This window comes from Tenrec ecaudatus, chromosome 7 (assembly GCF_050624435.1).
Source record: "Tenrec ecaudatus isolate mTenEca1 chromosome 7, mTenEca1.hap1, whole genome shotgun sequence".
Lineage (NCBI taxonomy): Eukaryota > Metazoa > Chordata > Mammalia > Afrosoricida > Tenrecidae > Tenrec > Tenrec ecaudatus.
This window is the reverse complement of record NC_134536.1, coordinates 160,746,269-160,768,669: the sequence shown is the minus strand read 5'-3', so window position 1 is coordinate 160,768,669 and position 22,401 is coordinate 160,746,269. Positions and strand designations below refer to the sequence as shown.

General features: G+C 61.0%; 3 protein-coding genes across 4 annotated transcripts; 1 reads left to right on the top strand and 2 right to left on the bottom strand.

Moving 5' to 3' along the window:
- Positions 1 to 40: 40 nt before the first annotated feature.
- SKIC2 (SKI2 subunit of superkiller complex) lies at positions 41 to 10,216 on the bottom strand. Its single transcript, XM_075555410.1, has 28 exons — positions 10,110 to 10,216; positions 9,918 to 10,021; positions 9,200 to 9,309; positions 9,001 to 9,118; positions 8,793 to 8,907; positions 8,602 to 8,676; positions 8,286 to 8,339; positions 7,990 to 8,180; positions 7,718 to 7,846; positions 7,353 to 7,498; positions 6,857 to 7,003; positions 6,646 to 6,730; positions 6,358 to 6,464; positions 5,700 to 5,846; positions 5,527 to 5,623; positions 5,150 to 5,362; positions 4,962 to 5,072; positions 3,105 to 3,335; positions 2,581 to 2,718; positions 2,339 to 2,476; positions 2,142 to 2,246; positions 1,810 to 1,957; positions 1,595 to 1,721; positions 1,178 to 1,388; positions 972 to 1,082; positions 673 to 891; positions 393 to 533; positions 41 to 295 (listed from the first exon to the last, which is right to left on the bottom strand). Exons 1-28 carry the CDS (start codon positions 10,129 to 10,131, stop codon positions 95 to 97), a joined length of 3,741 nt encoding a protein of 1,246 aa, XP_075411525.1. The 5' UTR covers positions 10,132 to 10,216; the 3' UTR covers positions 41 to 94.
- Positions 10,217 to 10,343: 127 nt separating this feature from the next.
- NELFE (negative elongation factor complex member E) lies at positions 10,344 to 15,698 on the top strand. Of its 2 annotated transcripts, none has more exons than XM_075555409.1 (11): positions 10,344 to 10,453; positions 10,905 to 10,987; positions 12,189 to 12,258; positions 12,365 to 12,510; positions 12,943 to 13,017; positions 13,128 to 13,165; positions 13,278 to 13,561; positions 13,680 to 13,824; positions 13,955 to 14,009; positions 14,252 to 14,354; positions 15,530 to 15,698. In XM_075555409.1, exons 2-11 carry the CDS (start codon positions 10,913 to 10,915, stop codon positions 15,625 to 15,627), a joined length of 1,089 nt encoding a protein of 362 aa, XP_075411524.1. In that variant the 5' UTR covers positions 10,344 to 10,453; positions 10,905 to 10,912; the 3' UTR covers positions 15,628 to 15,698. The 2 variants fall into 2 exon arrangements, with proteins under 2 accessions (XP_075411524.1, XP_075411523.1); XM_075555408.1 differs by lacking the exon at positions 10,344 to 10,453 and adding an exon at positions 10,460 to 10,797.
- Positions 15,699 to 15,837: 139 nt separating this feature from the next.
- CFB (complement factor B) lies at positions 15,838 to 22,324 on the bottom strand. The gene is made up of 18 exons (XM_075555405.1): positions 22,122 to 22,324; positions 21,762 to 21,998; positions 20,835 to 21,020; positions 20,547 to 20,720; positions 20,200 to 20,301; positions 19,969 to 20,105; positions 19,218 to 19,356; positions 18,799 to 18,930; positions 18,462 to 18,563; positions 18,236 to 18,373; positions 17,711 to 17,808; positions 17,422 to 17,551; positions 17,130 to 17,283; positions 16,953 to 17,029; positions 16,684 to 16,802; positions 16,445 to 16,577; positions 16,318 to 16,367; positions 15,838 to 16,056 (listed from the first exon to the last, which is right to left on the bottom strand). The coding sequence occupies exons 1-18, from the start codon at positions 22,183 to 22,185 to the stop codon at positions 15,886 to 15,888; spliced, it is 2,343 nt and encodes a 780-aa protein (XP_075411520.1). The 5' UTR covers positions 22,186 to 22,324; the 3' UTR covers positions 15,838 to 15,885.
- Between the last annotated feature and the right edge of the window lie 77 nt (positions 22,325 to 22,401).

Genomic DNA, 22,401 nt, shown 5'->3' with positions numbered 1-22,401 from the left:
GTCTGCTGAGCAGGCCTGCCCACCACCTCAAGCACGCAGGGGCGGTTTGCAGCTTTATTCTACTTAGACAGTGGGAAGTTGCTCCCCGGGCAGCTCACTGGGTGTAGAGGCTGGCCGCAAAGACGATGTCCCTCCGCAGCAGTGTCGCTGCCGACTCCATCTTGGCCCCTAGCACAGGCTCGCCCACCAGGCGGGCCGCCCCCCGCAGCGAGCGGCACATCTCAGCCAGGCGCTGGATGCAGCGCACCACCAGGCCCTCGGGAGTCCCGGAGAGCCCTGCCAGCTCTGAGAAGGGCTGTGGGGAGAGCAGGGTGGGAGAAATGCAGGCTGCCTTCCCTGCGTAGCGCCCCCCCCTCCCCTCCCTCACCACCCCCTCCATGCCACACACTCACCATGCCCCGGGCCCACTCGTACACCACCTCCACCAGCCCAAAGTTCAGCTCCCCCACAAATTCTTCCACCGACTGGTTCAGGCCACAGGCCACCTGGACCTCGCCGATCCGCTTGGCCACAGCCCGAACCCGCTCCACTCCCTGCAGATGGAGAAGGGAATGGTTAAGGCCTGTTTCCTGCCCCAGGACTGGGGGGCCCAGGGCAGGGCCAGACGGGTCCCTCAGGATACTTGGGTGGGAGTAGGACACCGAGCCAGGGTACAGGGTGGGCATTCCCCACCTGCTTGAGGGTACTCGGGAGCTGATCGCCAGCGTCCCCAGAGCTCTGGCAGACCAGGCCGGAGAGCAAGGCCGCAATCTCCTCGGGCCGCAGGGCACTCAGCGCGTTGTCAAACATGAGCTCGGTCAGGAGCAGCTCGTGGCTACTCATGGCACAGGCCACCCGCCCTGCCAGCTTCACAGTGCCAGCCTCGTCCACGTATCCCAGGGTCCGGAGCACCTGAAAGAAAGAGCGTCGGCGTCGGGGAGCCTGTGCCCGCTCCTGGGCTCGCCCCGGCCCCCTCCCTTTGCTCGCCCCACCTCTACTCGCTGGTGGTACTCGGGCAGCAGCAGCAGCGACTGGTCCGACAGCAGGAAGCGTAGCCGCTCTATCTCCCTCTGTATCTGCATTCGCTCCTGCAGCTTCAGGTACTGCAGAGCCCGAGAGCAGAGCCCGTCAGCCTGCCTCTCACCCCTCGGCAGGGCTGAGGCAGGAGACGGCGGGGGGCTGTCATCTGGGGCCCCACCTGGGCAGAGAAGCGGGGACTGTGCACGCACTGAGCCCCCCGGATCAGCTCTTCCAGCTTTCGGGCCCGGAGACCGCCCTCTACCACGGACACATCTTTGAGCTGCAAGTCGTTGACCGGGTCGAGAGTGGGGGGTCCCGCCGGGTAGGCCTGAGCCAGGCGCAGTAGTTCCTGGACCGCAGTGGTCACGCCCGCCAAGGGAGGATCCTTCCTGAGGCAGAAACAGGCCATGAGACCTGTAGCAACAGGATTCCCTCCCCCAGGGGTCCCCTCGACTGTGAGAGCCCCACGGCCACGTGGTCACTCTCAAGCTGGGACAGCTACCGCACCGCCCGCATCCCTGCCCGCCTCAGAGTCCCTCCCAGGCCAGGCATCCCCTTCACCCTCCCAGACAACGGGCTTCCCGGCCTCTCTGACTTGAATTTAGGCTGCTGCCTCTTGTGGAAGTCCTCCAAGATCTTCTCCCCGTTCACCCGGAGCACCTTAGTGGCAATGGCAGCCACGTCTCCTGGCTGGAGCTTGGCCACGACGTGGTCGCAGGGCCCTAGGGAAGCAGGGTCAGGCTCCGCCTCCGAGCGGGCAGCCATCTCCACGTGCACTGCCGTCAGGCCCGGCCTCGGCCTCTCCCTCACCCTCAGGCAGGAACAGCTTAAACCCCACGAGGTCATCGGGAAAGGGCACGTCTGGGGTGGCCGGCGCCCTGTCCTTCGGGGTCTCAGCCGTGGGCTTATCACACAGGACCAGCGTTGTGAATACTCTGCTGTTGGAGTTGGAGGAGACCTGGGGGGCAGGGGGAGAGGGGCAGCAGGACAAAGCATGAGAGCCAACCACCCCACCCCGGGCAGGGACCTCAGAAGCAGCCACGTGGCAACCAGGGACAAAGGGGCAACCAAGTCAGGCCACCAGGGCAAACTGCAGGGATGGAGATGGTCCTTGTGCTCCCGGGCCGCCCCTGCCCACTCACCTGCAGGATCACTCCCAGGGCATTGTGATGCTCATGATTATTCACAACCACGACCCTTCCCACCGAGAGGGCCTTCAGCCCGTTCACAGACTCCATGATGCGCCGCTGTAGGGCAGGGACGGGCGCAGAGGGTGACGGAGGGGCGGTGAGATCGGTTCAGGGCCCCACCTTCCCGCCTTATCCCCTCCAACGCCCACCTGGATCAGGCTCCGGGCCTCTGTCAGCTCCTCCCCCCAGCTGTAATACTCTGGCAGGTCGGCCAGCTGGCCGGTCACATCAGGCTCTTCCAAGGCCTCCAGCCTCTTGTTCAGTTCAGCCAGAGACTGTTCATGGGCCTAAAGACCAAGAGGGGGTCAGCCGTCGAGGTAGTCTCAGGCTCTTTCTGACACACACACACACGCGCCACCCTGTCCCGCCCTGGCTTCCCTCAGCTCCCGACCTTGCTGTCCTTGCGGGACGGGAACTCGGAGAAGCTTCTCTTCATCATGTCCTCCACCCTGAGGGCGTCCACACGCAGCAGGTTGAGGATCATAGTGTACGTGAGGCGGAACTGGGACTGCAGCTGCGAGGGCTTCCCCTGGGGCCGGGTCAGAGCGCTGTCAGCCAGGGCGGGAAGGGACCCGCTCCCACCCAACCCTCGGGGTGCAATGCCAACCCCAGCAGACCGAAGCCCCCCAGTGGCTTCCCTCTACATCATGGACAGACTCTGGCCAACCCCGGAGGGCTACAGGAGGTGTAACCTCTTGTGCTGAGCTGTGGTCCACAGTCAGAAGTTTGAGACCACCAGCCCCGTCTTTCGCCTCGGTTTGTTTCCATGAGCTTGTTTTCAAGGAGCACTCCGAGAGGCTGGCTGTTCAAACCGCAGCTGGCACCATCCCCAGTGCTTCTCCTCCTGCTCCCAGGTAGCAATGCAAAGGAGGGGCAGGCCCGAGAGGGCTGCAGGGTGGCCCGGGGGCCGCTCACCATCATCATGCGGTGCAGGTCGGCCATCTCGGGCACGCGGCCCTTGCAGAGCAAGATGACGGTGCCCGTGGGGTCGAGGCCCCGCCTCCCGGCCCGGCCGGCCATCTGCACGTACTCCCCGGGGAGCAGGTCCCGGAAGGCAGAGCCGTCGTGCTTCCGCATGGAGTCGAACACCACCGTGCGGGCCGGCATGTTGACCCCCATGGCAAAGGTCTCCGTGGCGAACAAGACCTGTGGGGAGACGGGGCAGGCTGGGCGGGGGAGGCTGTGCCCCGGGCAAGCTCCGCCCCCCCTCCCCGACTTTGTAACGCAGGCTCCGGTCAGCAGGTCCAGTGCTCACTAACAGGGTTCCATTGACGCTTCGGGCAGGTCTGCAGTGAACACCTGCGGCCTACTCGTGTTATCTGGGTTCTGGTTACACCCCAGTCCCTTGTTCAGCCCCCGCTGGCCATTCCAAGCTGTCTCCCCACTTGGGTCAGAAAACGGTGCCCCACAGCATCGTCAATCAAAGCAACCTCACTGCCATCCAAGCGACCCTATAGGGCAGGGTAGAACTGCCCCATGGGCTTCTGAGACTGTCACTTTACAGAGCTCAAAAGCTTCGTCTTTCTCCCGTGGAGCAGCGGGAGCTTCGGTGGTCTCGAACCGCAGACCTTAAGGATCGCGGCCCAACTTATAACCACTGCACCGCCAAAAGCGCAGTGGATTTATGCTTTGTTTTTCCTAGAAGACTTCAAGCCTCTCTCAGGTGAATGAAGTGAACTTGAAGCTCCAGTTGGCAGGGGGGAGCCCTCCCTGTTTGCACCCCCCCCGCCCCCGGAGCCTGCCTAACGGCCATCTTCCCAGATGAGTGTGTCCTTGCGGGACGGGTCTTTGTTTTGTGTGCCTGTCAATCCACCCCCACTTGCCACCGGCGCGATGCTGGCTCATGGCGACCCTGTCTCGGGTTTGTCAAGACTGTAAATCGTGACGGGAGCAGCCAGCCTCATCTTTCTCCCTCTGAGCGGCTGGTGGGTTCGAACTGCTGACCATGAAAGGTACTGTCCCCTCTTACCTTGATCTACTTCTACTCCACACAACAATGCCCATCTCTGTTCCTGCCCTTGGCTTCCCAGGGCAGCTGCACACTCTGCTCTGTGACCGTTATCTGCATCTTACCGGATTTCCCAGTGCAGGCAGGAGCCCTGAGACCACCAGGGCCTCCCCCACCCCCAAACAAGATTACACAGAAGCACAGGACAGGTGTGTTCTCTCGTGGGCCATGGTGAGAGTCCTTGTGGGGTACACATACCCAGGAGTAGAGTCAGACTCACGGACCACCCTGGCTTTATTTGCCTACATCATGCCGGAGTGCGGCAGACTGCTCAGTTAGGCTCTGTCCACACTGCCTGGGCCAGCTTTGCCAGGCCGCAAGCCACAAAGCCCCACCTCAATCGAGCATTTCAATTTGCAGAATTTGTTAATGTCTTTTCATAGGGCGGTTGTAAAGCACCCTGCTGGGGAAGTGGGTTCACACCCCACCCCCCGGCTGCTGTGTGAGAGAAATAAGGCCCACTTCCACAAGGACGTGCATGCAGCCTTGGCCCCCGAGCAACTGTGCCACTCTGTCCCAGAGGGTGGCTGGCGTCTGCATCGACTCCTGGTTCCTGAGTTATGCGGACTATCCCCATTTCAGGATGGGAAACCTAAGGCCCAGAGAGGTGAGGTCACTCACTCACCCATGACCGCACAGCTAGTAAATGGACGGTGGGTACTATGAGCGCCCAAGCTCTTAACTAGCCACTGCCCTGCCCTGCCTCCACACCCACCCCTGTCCTTGGAGCAGCCCCTAAGAGGGCACCCCCAGGCCCTGGGTACCTTGACCAGGCCACGGCTGAAGAGCATTTCCACAATCTCCTTGAGGATGGGCAGGATGCCGCTGTGGTGCACGCCCAGGCCGCGGTGCAGGAGCTCCGACATGTGCAGGACCTGCGGGCCGGGTGCCCCGTTAGGGGATGGGGCCGCCCAGCACCCAGCCCTCAGTCTCCCAGGCTCGCCCTCCGCACCTGGGGCAGCTGGCGGTCGGAGCCGCGGAGGCGGGCCAGGCAGCGCTGCAGGAAGAGGTGAATCTCACTCTTCTCCGAGCCCGTGGTGAGGTCAAGGGAGGTGAGGCCCGAGGCCTGCTCGTCGCAGCGGCCTCGCGAGAAGGTGAACACCACCACGGGCAGCTGGGCGCGGGTGCGAAGAGAGGCCAGAAGGGACAGGTACACCCCGCGGTCCTGGGGAAGGATGTGAGGGGGCAGAGGCGGAGGCCCTGAGCCAGCGGGGCTGAAGCCGGGGCATGCAGAGCCGGGTCAGGTCGGGGAGGGTGGACAGTCAGGCTTAAGCTGCTACGGGGTGTGTTCGGGGTGGGGTAGGGTCGTCCTGGCCCTGCCAGGCTTACCTGGGCAGGCCCCCCGTGGTGTGTGGGCTGCTTGGCCCCAAAAGTCTGCGCATGCTTGCTCATCCTCTCCTTCTTGGCCTCCACGGCAGCGTAGTACCTGAGCAGGGGGCGCGGCTGTCAGACCCAGCCGGGACCCGAGCCCGGGCCCTCCCCCCACCGGTGGGCTGACTTGCCCCTTGGTGTGGAAGGCTCCCCGGGAGTCCAGCAGCAGGAAGAGCTCCCCCTGGGTCTTGGGGCTGTTCCCTGTGAAGAGGTGGTGCTCCAGGGGCACGGGGCGGGCGACCGTGCTGATGACGTAGATCTGGCGACGCTTCAGTCGCCTGGGCAGGAGGGGAGAGCACAGTCAGGTGGCAGGTGGGAAGGTAGCCAGGAAGGTAGCCACAGCCCCATATCTTTCCCTCTGACTTCTTCACCTAGTCTTTCCCAGGAGCCGTCCCTGCCCCGCCCCACCTGCCCCATCCCGTCTCTCAACGTGTAAAGTGGTCTGGACTCGGTGGGATCCCCCTACCAGCCAAGAGGCACAGCAGTTACTCTTTGGACTGCTAACCACAAGGTCACCAGTTCAAAACCACCAGATGCTCCTGGAGAGAAAGGCGGGCTTTCTGCTCCATGGAGTTAGTCTCAGAAGCAAACAGGGGCAGTTCTTCCTTGTCCTATGGGGTCACCATGACTGGGCATCCACTCGATGGCAGGGAGTGAGGCCAGCCAAGTCAGACAGTTTCCCCTGCTGCTCTCTCCTCCTCGCCGGGAGGCCTGACCACCCTCCTTGTGGTGGCTTTGATGCCCAGAGATCCTGGACCTGCCCCAGAACTCCCGGGACACACAACTCACCCGATCCAGTCAGCAAACTCCAGGGCGTTGGGGACGGTGGCGCTCAGCAGGATGATGGAGACGTGGTCAGGAAGCATGATAAGCACCTCCTCCCACACGACCCCACGCTGGGGACAGAGGGGAGAAGGGTCACAGGGCACGCGAAGCAGGCTGCCCGTCTGTCCCCAGAGAGGTGTCACGCGTCCCATTCGCGGGGCTAGAAGGCAGTGAGGTCCAGGGATCGGTGGGGCCCGGGAGGGGCCGGCCATTCCCTCAGGAGAGGGCTGCCGGGGTCTGGGAGCCCCTAACCTCGGCGTCATTGATGTAGTGAACCTCGTCAAAGATGACCCACTCCAGGTCCCGGATGACATCCGAGCCGCTGTACAGCATGGAGCTGAGGAGAAGAGGCTGAGGCTGGCACCCCAATGCCCTCCGCCCACATGCCCTCCAGAGCAGCCTTGTCTCCTCCCAAGCCCCCACCTGGGCCCCCCATCCAGGCTTGCTGAGCGCCCGCTCTCACCGAAGGATCTCGGTCGTCATGATGAGGCAGGAGGCCTCGGGGTGCAGCTGCACGTCCCCCGTGAGCAGCCCCACGTCCCCAAACGTGTTCCGGAAGTCTCGGAACTTCTGGTTGCTCAGGGCCTTGATGGGTGAAGTGTAGATGGTGCTGGGGAGAGGTGCAAAGTCAGCCGGTCCCTCCACAAGCCGCCCCCCGCCCCGCCTCCCCTGGTCCCCCAGCCTGCCTGAAAGCATGCTCCGGTGCTCACCCCAGCCGCTCTCCTGTGTTCCTCTATATCATGACCCCGAGTCCTTCTGTCCCCCGACCTCTTGGTCAGTGAACACAAGCCATTCCTCTGACCTCTCCCCACCCACACCTTCTTGTTTCTCCGTCTCCCGTCCCCACCGCCCTGGACCTCTCATCCAGAGCACACAGTGGCGTGATGGGAAATCCTCTCTTAAAAGGGGGGGGGGGAACGCGGCTCGGAGATTCGGGGTGGGGCCGGGCTGGTACCGACCGTGTCATGTGCTTCTGGGCCAGGGCGATGGCGTATTCGGCCACCACTGTCTTGCCCGCTGACGTGTGAGCTGCAACAAAGACAGAGTCGTGCCGTTCCAAGTGCAGGATGGCCTGTTTCTGAAACACATCGGGCTCGAACGGCCACTGTGGGAGGGGAGAGAGAGAAGGGGCTGCAAGGAGGCCAGCTGCCTTCTTGCCTCCCGCTCAAGGGGTGGACGGGAACAGGGAGAAGGGCAGAGGGATGTGACAAAAGTCTGGGCCCGAGGTCCTAGCCTAGCCTGGAAGGTAGAGAAGGGGGGATCGGGATGTGGGGGTGGGAGGGGCGTGTGGTAGGAGAGCCGGTGAGGGCTGGGGCCATACTACCTGGAAAGCCGGCTGGGGAATGAGGCGATAGAAATCCCCAACAGGAGAGGTGACGTCCACAGGAATGGCCCACTGCTCCTGAGCTGGGGGCTTGGGGGCCTCTGGGGAGGGTGTCGCTGTGGACGGCTCCTTGAAAAGCCAGAGTGAGCAAGCATGACAAAGCTGCCACCAGAGAGCTCTGTTCCCACGCCACCCGGAAGATGTTTGCTCTGCCCCAGTGACTCTCCCAAGCCAGCCCTCCGTTCCCACCTCTGCTGCCCAGAACCACCAACCTTCAACACCAAGTCCTCTAAGCTGCTGGCTCGAGCCAGGGGAGCACCAGCGGGAGAGCCGGAACCAGCATCTTCTCCGGCGCTTCCTGGCCGTCCCACGGCCTCACTCTCGTCCTCGTCGCCCCCACCCAGATCGAGGGGCTCCAGGAGACGGCTGAGGCTGAGCAACCCCGGGGCTGGAGCGGGGTGACCTGAAGGAGGAGGACAAAGGGAGGAGGCTCAGTCATGTCCGTCTTTCTTCCGTGGCAGGCGACCACCAGGGCTCCTGGGCACCTGTTCCCCAAACCCAAACTCACCTTTCGGTGCGAAGTCCACGCCTTTCTTAAAGCCAGGTGGGACGGTGAGGAGATCTGGAGGGCAGGGAGGGACGGGGGAGAATCAGGGCCCCAGAACGCTGCTGCGTAGCCTGCGGCCTGCACAAACCCAAGGGATGCCGGTCACAGGGCGGATGCCATTGACCAGGAAGCTGTCCAGCTGGTTTCCCATCAGGCGGCAGGGCAGAGGACTGTAGCAGAGGCATGCAAGATCTAGCAGCAAACCCCTGGACCACTCTGCCTCAGAGCACCGACTCAGAGCCTGGCCTCCTGAGGGGCAAGTTCAGCACCACCTCACCTTTCTCAAAGTCAATCTCCTCCTCGGCCTCCTCCCGAGTGCTCAGGTCTGCTACTGTGGGCTCATCCATCCCACCTGTGGGAGAAGGTGGCTAGAGAGAAATCCACGGGGTGGAGATGATTGGGGTGGGGAGAACCTTCCCAGGAGACTAAGGACCCCTCTCCTACTGTCCCATTCCCACACAAAGTCACCTGGCCAGAACGGGTACTGTGTCGGATTCCCCCAAAGGGCCTGAGAGGGGGGCCCTGGGGGCCGGCGAAGAGACAAGGAGGTTGTGGCCGAGAGGTTTCTGTTCTCCAGCAGGACCTGAGACAACAGACCAGAGCCCCCGTGAGGCTGAGGAGGGGGCTTCTGACACCCTTCCTCCCAGCTCTTTCTCATGGCCCCCCAATCTCGTACCTCTTTGTAGCCCAATATCTGGCCTGTGGTTGAATGTCTTTGGGCTTGCAAGTCAGAGGGTACTGGGGCCCCGGGGGCAGCCAGGAGAGACCAGGGATCGGTCTTCCTCTGCCATTTCCTGAAGAGAAGGTAGTTAGTGTCCTGGTCTTTTTTCCTCAGGGACCCACCTCCCTAGTCCTGGCCCTTGCAGCCCCCTCACCGGGCTGAGTGTTCCACGCCGTGCAGAGGCAGCCAGGCTGGGGATGACAGAAAGAGCTGCTCTGCTTCTTGCTGCAGATCTGGGGCGCAGGGAGGGAGCCCATGAGGAAGCTGGGGCGGGGGGAGGGCGAGATGAAAGGCATGAGCGAAGAAAAGGGTATGGAAGTACGGACAGACACGGAGGCAGAATTCTTTGTGTAGGTCATCAGTCATAGCAGAAGTCCCAGGAAAGTCAGACGGGGGCACTGAAACGACGTTTCCCCAAACTGCCTGCTCCTGGATTCTCTGTATTGGTTGAGACTCTAGGTGTGGGATTCAGAGTCTTGGGGGGAGAAGCTGGAAATGTGCATTTATAAAAAGTCCCCTCTCTCCGGTAATCCTCAGGCACACTCAGAAATCCGAGTCACCGGTCTTAGCCTAAGGCATCCTCCCCCTAAAGATGAAGAGCCCAAGCCTAACACCAGCATCTCAGACAGCAATCAACTGCCCTGATGCTTAGGGACAGAAAAGGGGACTCCAGGGAGAAAAGGCAGGAAACAGGGCAGCTGTCGGCATGACTTTTCCCTGGGATCCCTGCCTGTCCTCACATGGACAGGCCACCCCGCAGGTCCACTGGACTAGGGGACGGGCGGCAGGTGCAGGGACAGGAGAGCCGCGCCGGGTCAGGTGCTACAGCGAGTGGCTGAGGGGGGTTTCTCACTGCAGGTCAAGCCACTCACGGTGCTTTCGGGAGGCCCGGGCCCGTCCAGCAGCTCCCAGCGCCCTGTGCACCCCAGCTCCACGGCCCGCAGGGGCAAGTCCAGAGGACCTGGAGGAGGCAACACTACGGGGGGGAGAAAAAGAGGAACAGAGGTCAAAAGTCCAGGCTCCTTCCTTCTCAATCCTCCGTTCCTCTGCTTCCTCCTCCTCACCTAACCGCTCGCTCTCCAACATCTCGGAGCCGCCACCGCCGCCGCCCCGCAGCCGGAACGTGCTTCCAAGGAGCCACGGCTTCAGACCCGCCCCGGGACGGGCGGAAGTGGCGGACACTTCCGGCACGCCCACCCCCGGGGCGGGGCGAGCGCCGGGGGCGGGGCGGGGCGAGCGTCGCGGCGGGGCCCGCTGGGAGCGCGGCAAGGCCGGGCGGAAGTGTGCGCGCCTCCGGCCGCCTAGGTTACCGCGTGCCCCGCCCCCCTACGTCATCGCCCTGAGCCCGCTCTCCGCGGCCCGCGCGGGCGCCTCCTGAGATCGTGAGCCCCAGTTGCCGCCCCCTCAGGTTAGGCCTCCTCTTCCTCACCCTTCGCCCCCTCTTTTCCCTCTCCCCCCCACAGGCCCGCTGTCTCTCCGTCTCCTTTTCTTTCCTCTTGAGGGCGCCGCGCGGGTTTCTCTGCCTCGTCTGCCGCTCGCCACCCGCGGTTGGCGTACTAACCCCAATGGGGGTCGGGGGGGTCGACTGCCAGCGTCCTAGCGACAGAGGGGGTGCTTCTCCCGCCTGGGGCCACGTGGTGCCCCCCCAGGGCTCTCTGAAGAAAGGAGGGCCTGCCTGTTGATCCTGACCAACGGGGGCTTGGACAGCAGCCGGGTTTAAGCAAGGGGTAGAGAGGCCGAAGGCAGGCATGGGTAGGTCCAGAGGGGTGGGATGGGGTGGGGTGCGGCGCGCTCGGCGTGCGACCCCCCTGGGCGGTGACATTGGGAAAAAGATGTCTTGAGCCTTGCCCCTGAACCAGGAGCCACCATGTTGGTCATCCCCCCCGGACTGAGCGAGGAGGAGGAGGCCCTACAGAAGAAATTCAACAAACTCAAGAAAAAGGTGAGACTGGCCCAGCCTTTCACAGAGGACAGGTAAGGGGGGGGGGGGCGTCTTCTGGATCACACCTGGAGCCGTGGCACGTCCCAGGGACCTCGCTGCCCTTGTCTGCACTCTGCGAAGGAGATGTCTGTCTATCTTGCCCATGGCTTTTAGCAGCCGCTAAGCACCCGTGGCCCCCAAGCTGAGTTTGTCCGGTTCTGCTCTCAACTTCTTTAACCTAAGGTAGTTCCTTTTCATGGGCTTTCCAAAGAAGGTCGGCGACAAGACGCGTAGTTGGCATATGCCGAGTCTTCTTGGTTCTCCTGGTGAAGTACTTTCCATCAGCTAAGTCTTTCCTGTATTTTTCTAGATGTGAGCTTTGCCGGTACCTACCTAGGCGATGGTGGTATATTCTGTCAACAAGTTTCTTAGTCTTTTTCTTTACTTTCAGTTTAACATCCAACCCAAACGATCACTGGAAATATAAAACTCTACCTCTCTCCCCCCACACACCTCAAAATCCCGCATGGCTTCTTGTCTGTAGAACGTAGTCCCAAAGCCTTAGCTGGACATCTCTTTCCAGTGAAACCGCTAGCTCGCCAATCCCAGAACATGCTTCTCTGAAGTTTTATCGCTGTATCTTTTCCATTCTGTGTTCTTGGTCTGAAATGCAGACTCGGCTCGGCTCTCTCTGTTGAGTAGACTCTGCCAAGAACCCAGTGGGCCAGCTGTTCCACAGCCTTATAGAAAACTGCTTGCCCTTCATGACAAGTACCTGTGGTGGACAGTCTGGGCAGTTTGGCTCAGTCATTGTATTTCTCAGTTTGTAAGCTTCTTGAGGGGGAAGGATTGCATCACACATCTGGATCGCCTTCTTGCAGCCATAGTGGATTCCCATGAGCTGTTTGGGGACTGAGCGGCCCCCTAGAGGGCCACATAAGCTAATAGAAGCTTGCAGCTTACTCAGATCCTGGGACTCTGGCCCATGCATACACTCCCCGTCTCCACCTTCAGAAAGCCTCTGGGTTGCATGGTAGATGATCTTGGGGGGTGGGGTGGCATAAGTGAAAGGCAGGACTTGGTCTGGACACTGCTCCAGGGGGCACCCTTTGTATCACTCCTTCTGAGAAGATGGCCCCAGAGGCGAGGTGCCCAGGGCCATTGGGAGAGAACCTGGCCGGGGACGGGCGCCCTCACCAGCGCCTCTCAACCTTGTTCCCAGAAAAAGGCTTTGATGGCTTTGAAGAAGCAAAGCAGCAGCAACACAGCCAGCCAGGGCGGTGTCAAGCGCTGTGAGTGCCGGGGAGGGAGGCGGGACGACCCGGACGCGGGGGTAGCTTGGGGCTGACTGAGACCCAGCCTGGCCAACGCGATGCCCCCTCCCTGCCACTGCCGCAGCCCTGTCCGAGCAGCCGGTGGTCGATACAGCCACGGCAACCGAGCAGGCAAAGCAGCTGGTGAAGTCGGGAGCCATCAGTGCCATCAAGGCAGAGACCAAGAACTCGGGCTTCAAACGTTCGCGGACCCTGGAGGGGAAGCTGAAGGTAGGCACAGGCAGAACCATTGCAGGGCGCCCTGCCCTTCAGAGGGTTACGATCGGGGCCAGTGTCGGGGGAGATACTGCCCACTCAATCATGGGCAGATTGCTTTGTTGCTCCGAGTTCTTTGCTTATAAAACGAAAGACACCTGCGGGCCCCTACATTCCCACTCACTGTCACCCAGGCTATGCCTCCAGCACACCACGACGGCTGGAGCCAGCCTGAGTATGCCACTCGGCTCAGGAAAGATGTAGTTCTGTGCCAAACGCAGGAGCTTGCACGTAATCAATGATGATGTCAGACCATTTAAAACTGAAAAACAGGAAGCCAAGAGGAGAGAGGGGGAGTAGAGGACTACCCTGTCCTGTGGCTGGGTAGTCTGCTCCCACTGAGGTAGGTCTCTTCTGCACCCGCCCCCGCTCGCCCCCCCCCCCCAGGACCCTGAGAAGGGGCCCGCCCCCACCTTCCAGCCGTTCCAGAGGAGTGTATCTGCGGATGACGACCCACAGGAGGTAATGGCTCCCACCCTTTGTCACTGGAAGCTGGGGGTTCCGGAAGAGGAGAGACCCAGGCTAGCAGCTAGGAATTATTTCATCTACTATACTTTGGGGCTCTCTTTCAGTCATCCCGACGTCCTCAGAGGAAATCTCTGTATGAGAGGTTAGTGAGTGCAGCCCCACTTGGCACAAGGGGGGGGTGTCCCTGGGTCCCTGGGGGGTTGCGTGGTGGAGATACAGTCACCCTCTGAGCCTCGCTGCCCGCCTCTCCCCAGCTTTGTGTCGTCCAGTGACCGGCTGTGGGAACTGGCGCCAGATGGGGAGGAGCCCGAGGGTCCAGGGGCTGGTGATGGCCCCCCTCGGAGCTTTGACTGGGGCTATGAAGAACGGGGCGGTGCCCGCTCCTCGACCTCCCCGCCCCGGAGTCGCAGCCGGGACCGCAGTCGAGAGCGGACCCGGGACAGAGACCGAGAACGGGACCGAGACCGAGAGCGCGATCGAGAGCGGGACCGAGACAAAGATCGGGACCGGGAGCGGGACCGAGAGGGCCCTTTCCGCAGTGAGTGAGCTTGACCGAAGCGGGAGGGAACCGCAGCTAGGCTTGAGGTGGGCCCTGGGGGAGTGTCAAGGGAAGGGTGGGGCGGCTTCTACCTCCTGACGGATTCCTGACGCCATAGGGTCGGACTCGTTCCCCGAGTGCCGGGCGCCTCGCAAGGGGAACACCCTGTACGTGTACGGGGAAGACATGACGCCCACCCTTCTCCACGGGGCCTTCTCGCCCTTTGGGAACATCATCGACCTCTCCATGGACCCACCCAGAAAGTAAGGATGGCGCCGGGGTGGGGGCTGGGTCTGGGGGGGGGGGTGCGGGCAGCCCGCTCGCCTGTGTCCAGGGAGCCCTGCGTGCGGTCGGGTCTGAGCCCTCTGCCGACCCTGCTCTCTCTTCTCCCAGCTGTGCCTTCATCACCTATGAAAAGATGGAGTCTGCAGACGAGGCTGTTGCTGAGGTTGGGACTTGCCAGCTCTGTTCTCTGCACCTTTCCTGCCATCCTGGCGTTTGCTCCTTAGACTCCTGAGATCCAGGAGGGATTTAGTGCCTCTTGACACTGAAAGCCCCTGCCTACTCTCCAGGGAAACATCATGTTCTCAGACCCCCCCCTACTCCGCCCGCTCTAGGACAGCAGCTCCTGGGAGCTCGCCTGTGGCTTGTCTGTGACACCCCCTCTATCCCATTGCCCTTCTGCCCTAGCTTAATGGGACCCAGGTGGAGTCCGTCCAGCTCAAAGTCAACATCGCCCGCAAGCAGCCCATGCTGGACGCCGCCACGGGCAAGTCTGTTTGGGGCTCCCTCGGTAAGAGCGGGACCTTCTCTCCTCGTCCTCTCTCTCTCTTCCTCCTGGCTCACACCTCTTTCGTTCCTTTGCCTGGCCCAGAATCCCTAGAGGTGCCAGAGGGAGGTGTGCATTGGCAGAGGCAGTGGGGCTGGGCCAGGCCCTCTTGATCAGTTAGAGGTAGCTGGGGACTCCTGAGGGGATGGCGGGAATGGGCTCCTGAGTCCGGCTGGTGAGGAGCGGGGTCCACGGTGCGGCCTGCAGTGATCTCCCAAGCATTTGAAGCCTCGGATCCGGCGCGCAGCATGAGGCGAGGGATGGCAGTGCCTTGGACAGAGCTCTCTCTGAAAGCATGACCGCAAACCACGTGTGTCAGTGCTCGGCAGGGCAGTGACCTTGAACTGGGGTTGTGGTTGGAATGCGCTAAAGAGTTGTATTCCTCGTGTCCCACGTGTCCCCAGCGGGCCTGACATGTTCAGCTGATGGGTGGGTCCAAGGAGGAATAGGGAGGATCAGAGGGCCGGGCGACTGAAGCGTGTATGGGACATAGCTTTGAGGGGCAGGGCCAAGGTGTGAAGGTCCAAGAATGGCACCTGGGCCCGGGGAGGAGGAGGGGGCAGTGGAGTGGTGGGTGCGGAATCCTTGGAGATGAGAGAAGAGGGGGACACTCCAGGGAGGATGTGGTCCTCCACACTGCACCCCGATGCATCGGCGTGACGGGACTAGGAGCGTTTCTTATGTGGGAAGTACCCTCCTCACCCCACGAGAAGGGGGTTTCCCTCAAGAGGCTCAGGGCGAGAGTGATTCTACAGGTGACGGGAACCAGATCTGACCAAATGGATCAACAAAGGGCCACAAGGTTTTCTGTTTTGTTTTTGTTGTTTTTTTTAATTTTTCACGTGCGGACTGAAATTTAGTGAGTTCGCATGGTCACACGTCTCAACAACGATAACATTTTGGGTTTTTGGTTTTTTTTCTCAAGAAACCACGCATTCTTGACAGTCGCCCCTCCCCCCAGCCCCAGGAACATCTTTGACCCCTTGGCCCCAGGGGCTCGGGGCAGGTGGGGCCGCCCTGGCCACCAGAGGGCAGCAGCATACAAACTCGAGTTGTAAGGGTCATTGAGGTGGTCCTGCTCCGGGCCTCTGGCCTGCCGGTGATCTTCCACTTTTAACTGCCCCTCTCCTCCTCCCTAGCTGTCCATAACAGCCCCAAGGGTTGCCACCGGGACAAGAGGACCCAGATAATCTACAATGATGACGTCTACGAGGGCAGCCTTGACGATGACTTCTAGGGAGGGGCACTGGATTCCGTGTGCCTCAAATGCCCCGATGCTGGTCTCAGTAAACACTGAGGTGGAAACTCCCTCAGCCTCTGGTTTTTCAGCACTTGGGAGGGGGGACACGCCTTTTAAAAAAATGGCTGTCGGGGTTCCTTTCCGTTGTTGCGCACAGCTCATGCGCGCTCCCCACTCCTGCGCCCCCAAAGGATCTGGAACCACAGGTGTTGTCAGAGCGGCTTTAATGACATGCCTCGTCCCCGGAGGGACCCCTTAGAGAAAGCCCAGGTCCTCGTCCTGAAGTTTCTCCTTGAGCCAGGGCAGCACGTGGAAGAGGTTGATGTGGAAGTCCCGAGCGTATGCCGGGATCTGCTTCTGCTGGCGTTTCGGCTTTTGTTGCTGGTCCGCGCACACATCCACTACACCCCAGCTGATCACACCAACCTGGGGAGGGACGGGACGTCCTGCCTCGTTAGGCATGCCCACCCGAGTGCGCCTGAGCTGCCGTTAAAGGGTTAGACTAGGCAAGCAGCTCTGTGCGGCCTTCGCTGACACACGGCCAGCCCAAGGACGGGGCTCCTAAGGCGGGGCAGGCATTTCTCACCCCTACCCCCCCAAAGTCTCATGCATTGGACCTCCTTGTTTGGGGGGGGTAGGGGTGGTTGTGAGGACCACTCCCCCCCCCCCAGAAAGAAGGAAACTCACTTGAATGAAGCGGCTCTTCTGGCGAATGATGAGAGGGCCACCAGAGTCACCTGCAGGGAGAAGAGGCTGTAGGGGAGAGGACTCTTGGGTGCCAGCAGCTCGCAGCGCAAGCAGAGCCGTCTCTCACCTTTGCAGGTGTTGGGGTCGGCGTAGGGTTCTGAACCTCCTGTGCACAGGAATCGGGGGGTGACCACCTCAGAGAAGTCCTTGACTTTGTTGTAACCTTTGGCCTTCAGAGCATCTCTTTCACAAGTGGCTTTCTATAGGGGGGGGGGTTGAAGGATGGCGGGGTGAGGGGAGCCAGGCTGGGCTTAGGAAGGGAGGGGAGTCCAGAGAATCTCTTCAGGATCCCCCGCTGCTCCTTACCGACTCCCCGTTCTTGATGAGGACCTCCTTCCGAGCCAACACGGTCTTCCTCTGGTCTTTGCTGGTCTCCTCAGACACAAACAGAGCTCTGACGTTCTTCCCGGGAAGCAGCACTTCCTCTGGACGAGTGAGCATGGGGTCACCCCCGGCCCTCCCCTGCTGTCCCCACGCTGCTTTTGTCCCGTCTTCCCCGACTGCCACTCTCAGCCCCCCTCTGCCCCCCTTCATCTTGGACACTTCTCATGCCCCTCTCCCTGAGCCAGTCTTACTGTGTTTCTGGCAAGTGGCTGACAGAGGAAGCCTCAGTGCCCGAGTGGTGCCCTCAGTGCAGGGCAGACAGATGGGCCTGTTGAGAGAGCGGGGGAGGCTCAAAGGCTGCCGACCCCAGACCCGCGCTCCCTCAGCTCGACCCTTCTCAGCCTCTTTGGGAATCCAGGTGCTCCCACCTGAGAGTCTGGGTGAACTTGAGCTTCACCTTGAGCTTGACCAAGGCCACGTCATAGTCATAAAACTCTGGAATGCCCTCTGCTTTTTTCCCGTTGATGTTGTAGTTGGGGTGGAAGAGCACTTGCTCTACTTCCAGGTCCTGCTTCCTCCCGGCTGAGGCAGGAAGAGAGTGGGTGTTCCAGGGCCACCCACTCCTCTCTGCCCCCCATCCAGGTCCCCGTTGGAGAACGGGGGGAGTGGGAGGTCTTCAGGGGAGCCCGGAGCCGAGGCCCCCATTGGCTACACCCTTACCTGCATCCTTGGCGATGCTGGCCTTGATGGAGTGGGCCTCGTCCTCCACGGTGAAGCAGTGGGCCGCGGTCAGCACAAAGTACTCCGACACCACGGCCCCCATACAGTTTTCCACACCCTTCCCAGGGCGCTGGGGACGAGAGAGGCAGGGGGTGGGGGGGACCGGGCTGCTGCGCACACCACACTCCAACAGGGAGAGTATGCTCTGTCCCTTCCCCTCCCCGCCATCTCCCCTGACCGCCCCTCCCACAAGTCCTCCTCCCCCCCCAGCCTAGGCGGATGCACTTACGACGACAGAGAGCCTGATGTGCCAGGGCTGCTTGTGGGCATCGGTGGCATCTTTGTGCTCCCAGACCATGCCACAGAGACTCAGTGTCTGACTTTCATCTGGCAGGAAAGCGGGTGGGGGGGGAGGGTCTTGCTCAAAGTGGGGACACTCAATTCCCAAGTGGCAACAGCCTTTTGGGGAGGAACCCAGTTATATCTGTCGGGACTGACGGCAGGCAGATTTGTTTTCTCTGGATCAGGGGGCAAGGGGCCACTGTAAGTACAAAGAGAACTTGGGGCTCTTTCCAGATCCACCTCTCACTAGTTTGCTGTCCTTTGGCCTCTAGGCCATGTGCTGAGGGACCGCTCTGAAGTGGCCCAGAGTGCTGTGATTCTAAGAGGAAGTGGGAGATTGCCAGGAGGCGGGAGTGACTGAAGAAAAGGTCTAGCAGACTGCTGGGGTCTCCAGGGCCAAAATGAGTGAGTGAACGCAGACCTGGAGGGATGGACCCTCCCTGGCCATCATCTGCCCTCTGGCACGGCCTACCGATCATCTTGTAGAAAACATCCTCCAGGTGGTCCATATCTTTGACCTTGAACACGTGTTGCTCCTTATCCTTCTTGGACGCCAACGCGTTGATGTTCGCTTGGTCCACGAGGGGCCCGATCCCAAACACATAGACATCTGGGGAGCGAGGGGGACAGAGATGGAGTCATTCTGTGAGGACAAGGGCCTGGGAAGCAGGGCGCTGGGCTCCAGGTGCATCGCTCACCCAGGTAATCCTCCCGTGGGTTTTTCCGGTCCCTGCCAATGTCCAGCAAGTACCGGATGTCATTGATGATGCTGACTGGGTTCCCGCCCATGTTGTGTAAGCCTGGAGAAGAAAAGGGGGGTGGGGTGGGGGGGGGAGGCAGAGTCAGGGGAAAGTCACTGAACACAGGCAGGGGCGTGACTGGCTGGGTGGGTTGGGCAGAGGATGGAGGCAGGATCACAGGAGCTCAACAGCTCCGTTCAGCATCCGGAGTAAACATGATTCCAGTGTAGGAAGGTAAGCATGGCGACGTGCAGGGCCAAGTGCAGGGGTCAGGAAGTGGGGCGTGGCGGCTAACCGTCGGTCATGAGGATGATGATGTGGCGGGTGCGGTTCCAGCCGTCAGGGCGTGCATTCTCTTTCCAGCTCATCATGTTGTACACCTCCAGGAGGGCCCTCTTGGTGTTGGTCCCTGACTTGACTTTGTGGTCTGTGCAGAGGGACAGAAATCAGCCTCGCATGCTCTTTCACACCTTCCTTGGGGGGGCCTCATCTTTCTGTGCTTGTCCCCACTAGCTGTTAGCCCTTGGTCCCAAAGTGGCCCTCTTAACCCTTAGCTGACTCCCACCAGCTCCTAGTCTCCCCTTGACTACTGAATGGCCCGCCCCAACCCCTCGGGGACACTACCCATCCAATCAAGAGGCTGAGTCTGCTTGGCTCCAGAGTGTACCTCCAGCCGCCCCCCCACCCCTGTGCCCTGATGCCCTGAGCTCTGACCGTCGTAGCTGATTCTCTCGAGCTGCTGCAGGACCCAGTCCGCATCGCTGCTCTTTGGATTGGACACTTTGATCAGCACATTGGTGTCCGTGGCATATGTCAACAGGCCGTAATTTGGCTTCACCCCATAACTTGCCACCTGTGGGGGAGGATAGCAAGAGGTCACGGGCATGGAAATGAGAATCCTATGCTCCAGAGAAACCAGCAGCCTTGTTGGTGCAGGAAGGTCAGAGCAAGAAAGACTCAGGGTCTGGCTGGTCGCCCTGAGGGTCACAGCAGAGTCTTGAGTTCAAAAGGGGAGGCGGGGAATAAACCAAACTCACTGCCGCCGGGTGGATGCCAACTTATAGTGACCCTAGAGGCAGGGTGGAGCTGCCCCTGGGGGGTTCTGAGACTGTCCCTCTCTACAAGGTAGAAAGCCTCGTCTTTCTCCCAAGGAGCGGCTGGTGGTTTGGAATCACTGCCCTTGCAGTGGGCAGCCCAACGGGTAACCGCTGCACCACCAGGGCTCCTAAGTCAGAGGGAAGGAGGACGGACTAGCACCTGCAGATTCAGAAAGGCTGGGGCCCTAGGGAGCTCGCTATGGAAGGAAGGGTAGTAAGGCCTTGGGAGAAAGGCCTGGCTGTCGACTTCCAGAAAGCCGGCCATTGATGCTGCAGAGCCCTGCCTCTGATTCCCACGAGGTAGCGGCCAGCTGCAGTCAGCCTGGTGGCAGATGGCTAGGGATGCCGCGGGGAAGCGGAAGCGCCACCTTCTCAATGAGGCTGCTGAGACATCTCTTGGCCCCCGTGAAGTTGCTGGCCCCAACGCTGTCCGAGCTGTCCAGCACCATATAGATGTTCATTGAGCCAGAGGGGTCCAGGACGATCTTCCGCTTCTGCTGTTCTCCTGGGTGCCCCGAGAGAGAGTCAGGCTCAGCATACCCCAGTTCGGCCCCTTCTCCCCTGGTTCCCAGCCCTGCCTCCCCTCTCTGTCTTCAAACCTGGGGCGTGGCCATCCTCAGCATTCGCTCCTTCTATGGCCTCTGTGAGGGACGATAGGAAGGCTTCGGCCACCTCTTCAGGGGTGTCGTACATGAAAGAGTCTGAGGAGAGGTCAGAAGTCAGACCAGAGCTCTAGGAAGGTCAGGGACACAGTGCCCAGAGAGACGGGGGGGGGGGGGGGGGGTTCCCGCACGAGAATCCCCAGAAGTGAGAAATGGGCCGCAGAGAATGTTGCCAGAAGGGCGGAAGTCACCGATTGGAGGGAGGTGAGGGGATAAGACTGTCCTCAGGTGGACATTCGCACAGGAGAACAGAGCTGGGCCTAGAGAGACAGGTCAAGGGTCACCTTGGCAGGAAGGCTCCGTTCCACTCCAAGAGCCCCCTTCCAGGCACGTGCGCCGCTGGGAGCCACGCAGGTTGAGCCCCCGGTTGCACTGGTAGGTGACGCTGTCCTCGAGGCGGTATTGGGTGCCCACCTTGCGCGTGCCAATGGGGATGCCCGGGTTGGGACAGTACCCCGCTGCAGAAGGAAAGACGGGGAGGTGAGGCCCCACGCCTGCCGCCTGGAGAGCCATCATTTGGGTGTCTGTCAGTGCCTTGGGGTGTCGAGGGGAAGGGGGAAGGAGACCCTTACCTCCATTGTCACAGATGGCGGTGTGTCCACTCCACCGGCCAGTGACTTGGCAGGTGCGGTTCGCAGAGCCCTTGAGAGAGTAGCCGTCATAGCACTGGAAGGTGATCTCATCGCTCAGATTGTAGTAGGGGGCCCGGGGCCAGAACTCCCCATTCTCAAAGGCCTGTGGCCTTGGGCACCGGATTGCTTTGGGGAGGGAGATGGGAAGAAATCAGAGACCGAAGGGGCTGCCCTTTAGCGGGTCCCTTGTGGTTTTGGGATCCCCGTCACTGAAAAGAAGTGCCTTCCTGGACCATCAGGGGTAGCAAGAACCTTCCTCTGACCCTCAACCAAGGTGGGCTCCAGCTGCCCCCCTCCCCTGAGTGGGCCTTTAGGTGCTAGGGGTACCTGGCTCAGGGCAATAAAGACTGTCTCATGACTCCAGTCCACAGTGACCCCATGTAAGGGGTCTGAGGGTGGAAATCTTCCCTAGAACAGACAGCCTCACTTGTCTTCTGAGGAGCAGCTAGTGGATTTGAACCACCAACCTTGTAGTTAGCAGCCACCAGGGGTCCTTGGCATAGGGTACCAAAAAAAACAAGCTCATCGCCATCGAGGCAATTCTGAGTCCCCGTAACCGTATGGGACAGGGTAGAACTGCCCCAAGACTGCGACTTTCTGAGAGGAGAAAGCTTTTGTCTCTGCAGAGGAGCTAGCTGGTAGTTTTGAACTGCTGACCTTGTGGTTAGCAGCCCAATGCATAGCCACTGCATCGCCAGGACCCCTTGGCATGTTTGCCCCTCAAATGCTCCGCACCACCACAGCCCCCATGGCTGCTCAGCCCAGCGTGTCAAGCAGCCTGGTCTCAACAAAGCTCTAAGCCCAGTCAGTCAGCCCCGGCTTTGGCCCGCCCTCCCCCACCCCCCTCCGTCCCTCGGGCCCTCCAACCTCTGCACTCTGCCCTCTGGACAATGTTTTTGTCTTGAGTCTGCAGGGCACTCCAGGACCCCGTGTAGGGCCTGCAGGTACGCGTCTGCACAGGGTATGGGTAGAAGCCAGAGGGACACAGGTACTCCAGTGTGTGGCCCTGCTGCAGGAGTCGAAAGGAGCCTCCTGAAATCTGGATGCTCTCCAGGGAACAGGGACTTTGGTCCTGGGACGCAGGCAGTGGAGTCGTGCTCACACCTGAAGTGAAAGGCGGATCAGATCTGCGTGCCTCACACACACACACACACACACACACACACACACACACACACACACACACCTGAGGAGGGATAGCAGGAGGGGCTAGTGATCATCACTTACCTGCAGACCAGAGGCCCAGGACCAGGGGGATGAGGCAGAGTGGGGCGCTGAGCGTCCGCCCCATGGCGATAGAAGACAGGAGAGAGTTACCTACCGGGCGGGGGGCCCGGGGCCTTTGCTGCGGGTGTTTGCTCAGTGTCCGCACTGAAACTTCAGCCCTAAGCTTGGGTCCTCTCCCTTCCCTGCCCCCAGGAACCCCCAGCCTTTTATGCAAGAGCCGCTGGCACCTGCGGGCCACCCTGCCCGCCCCACCCACATCACTTTCCGGAATGTCCAAAGG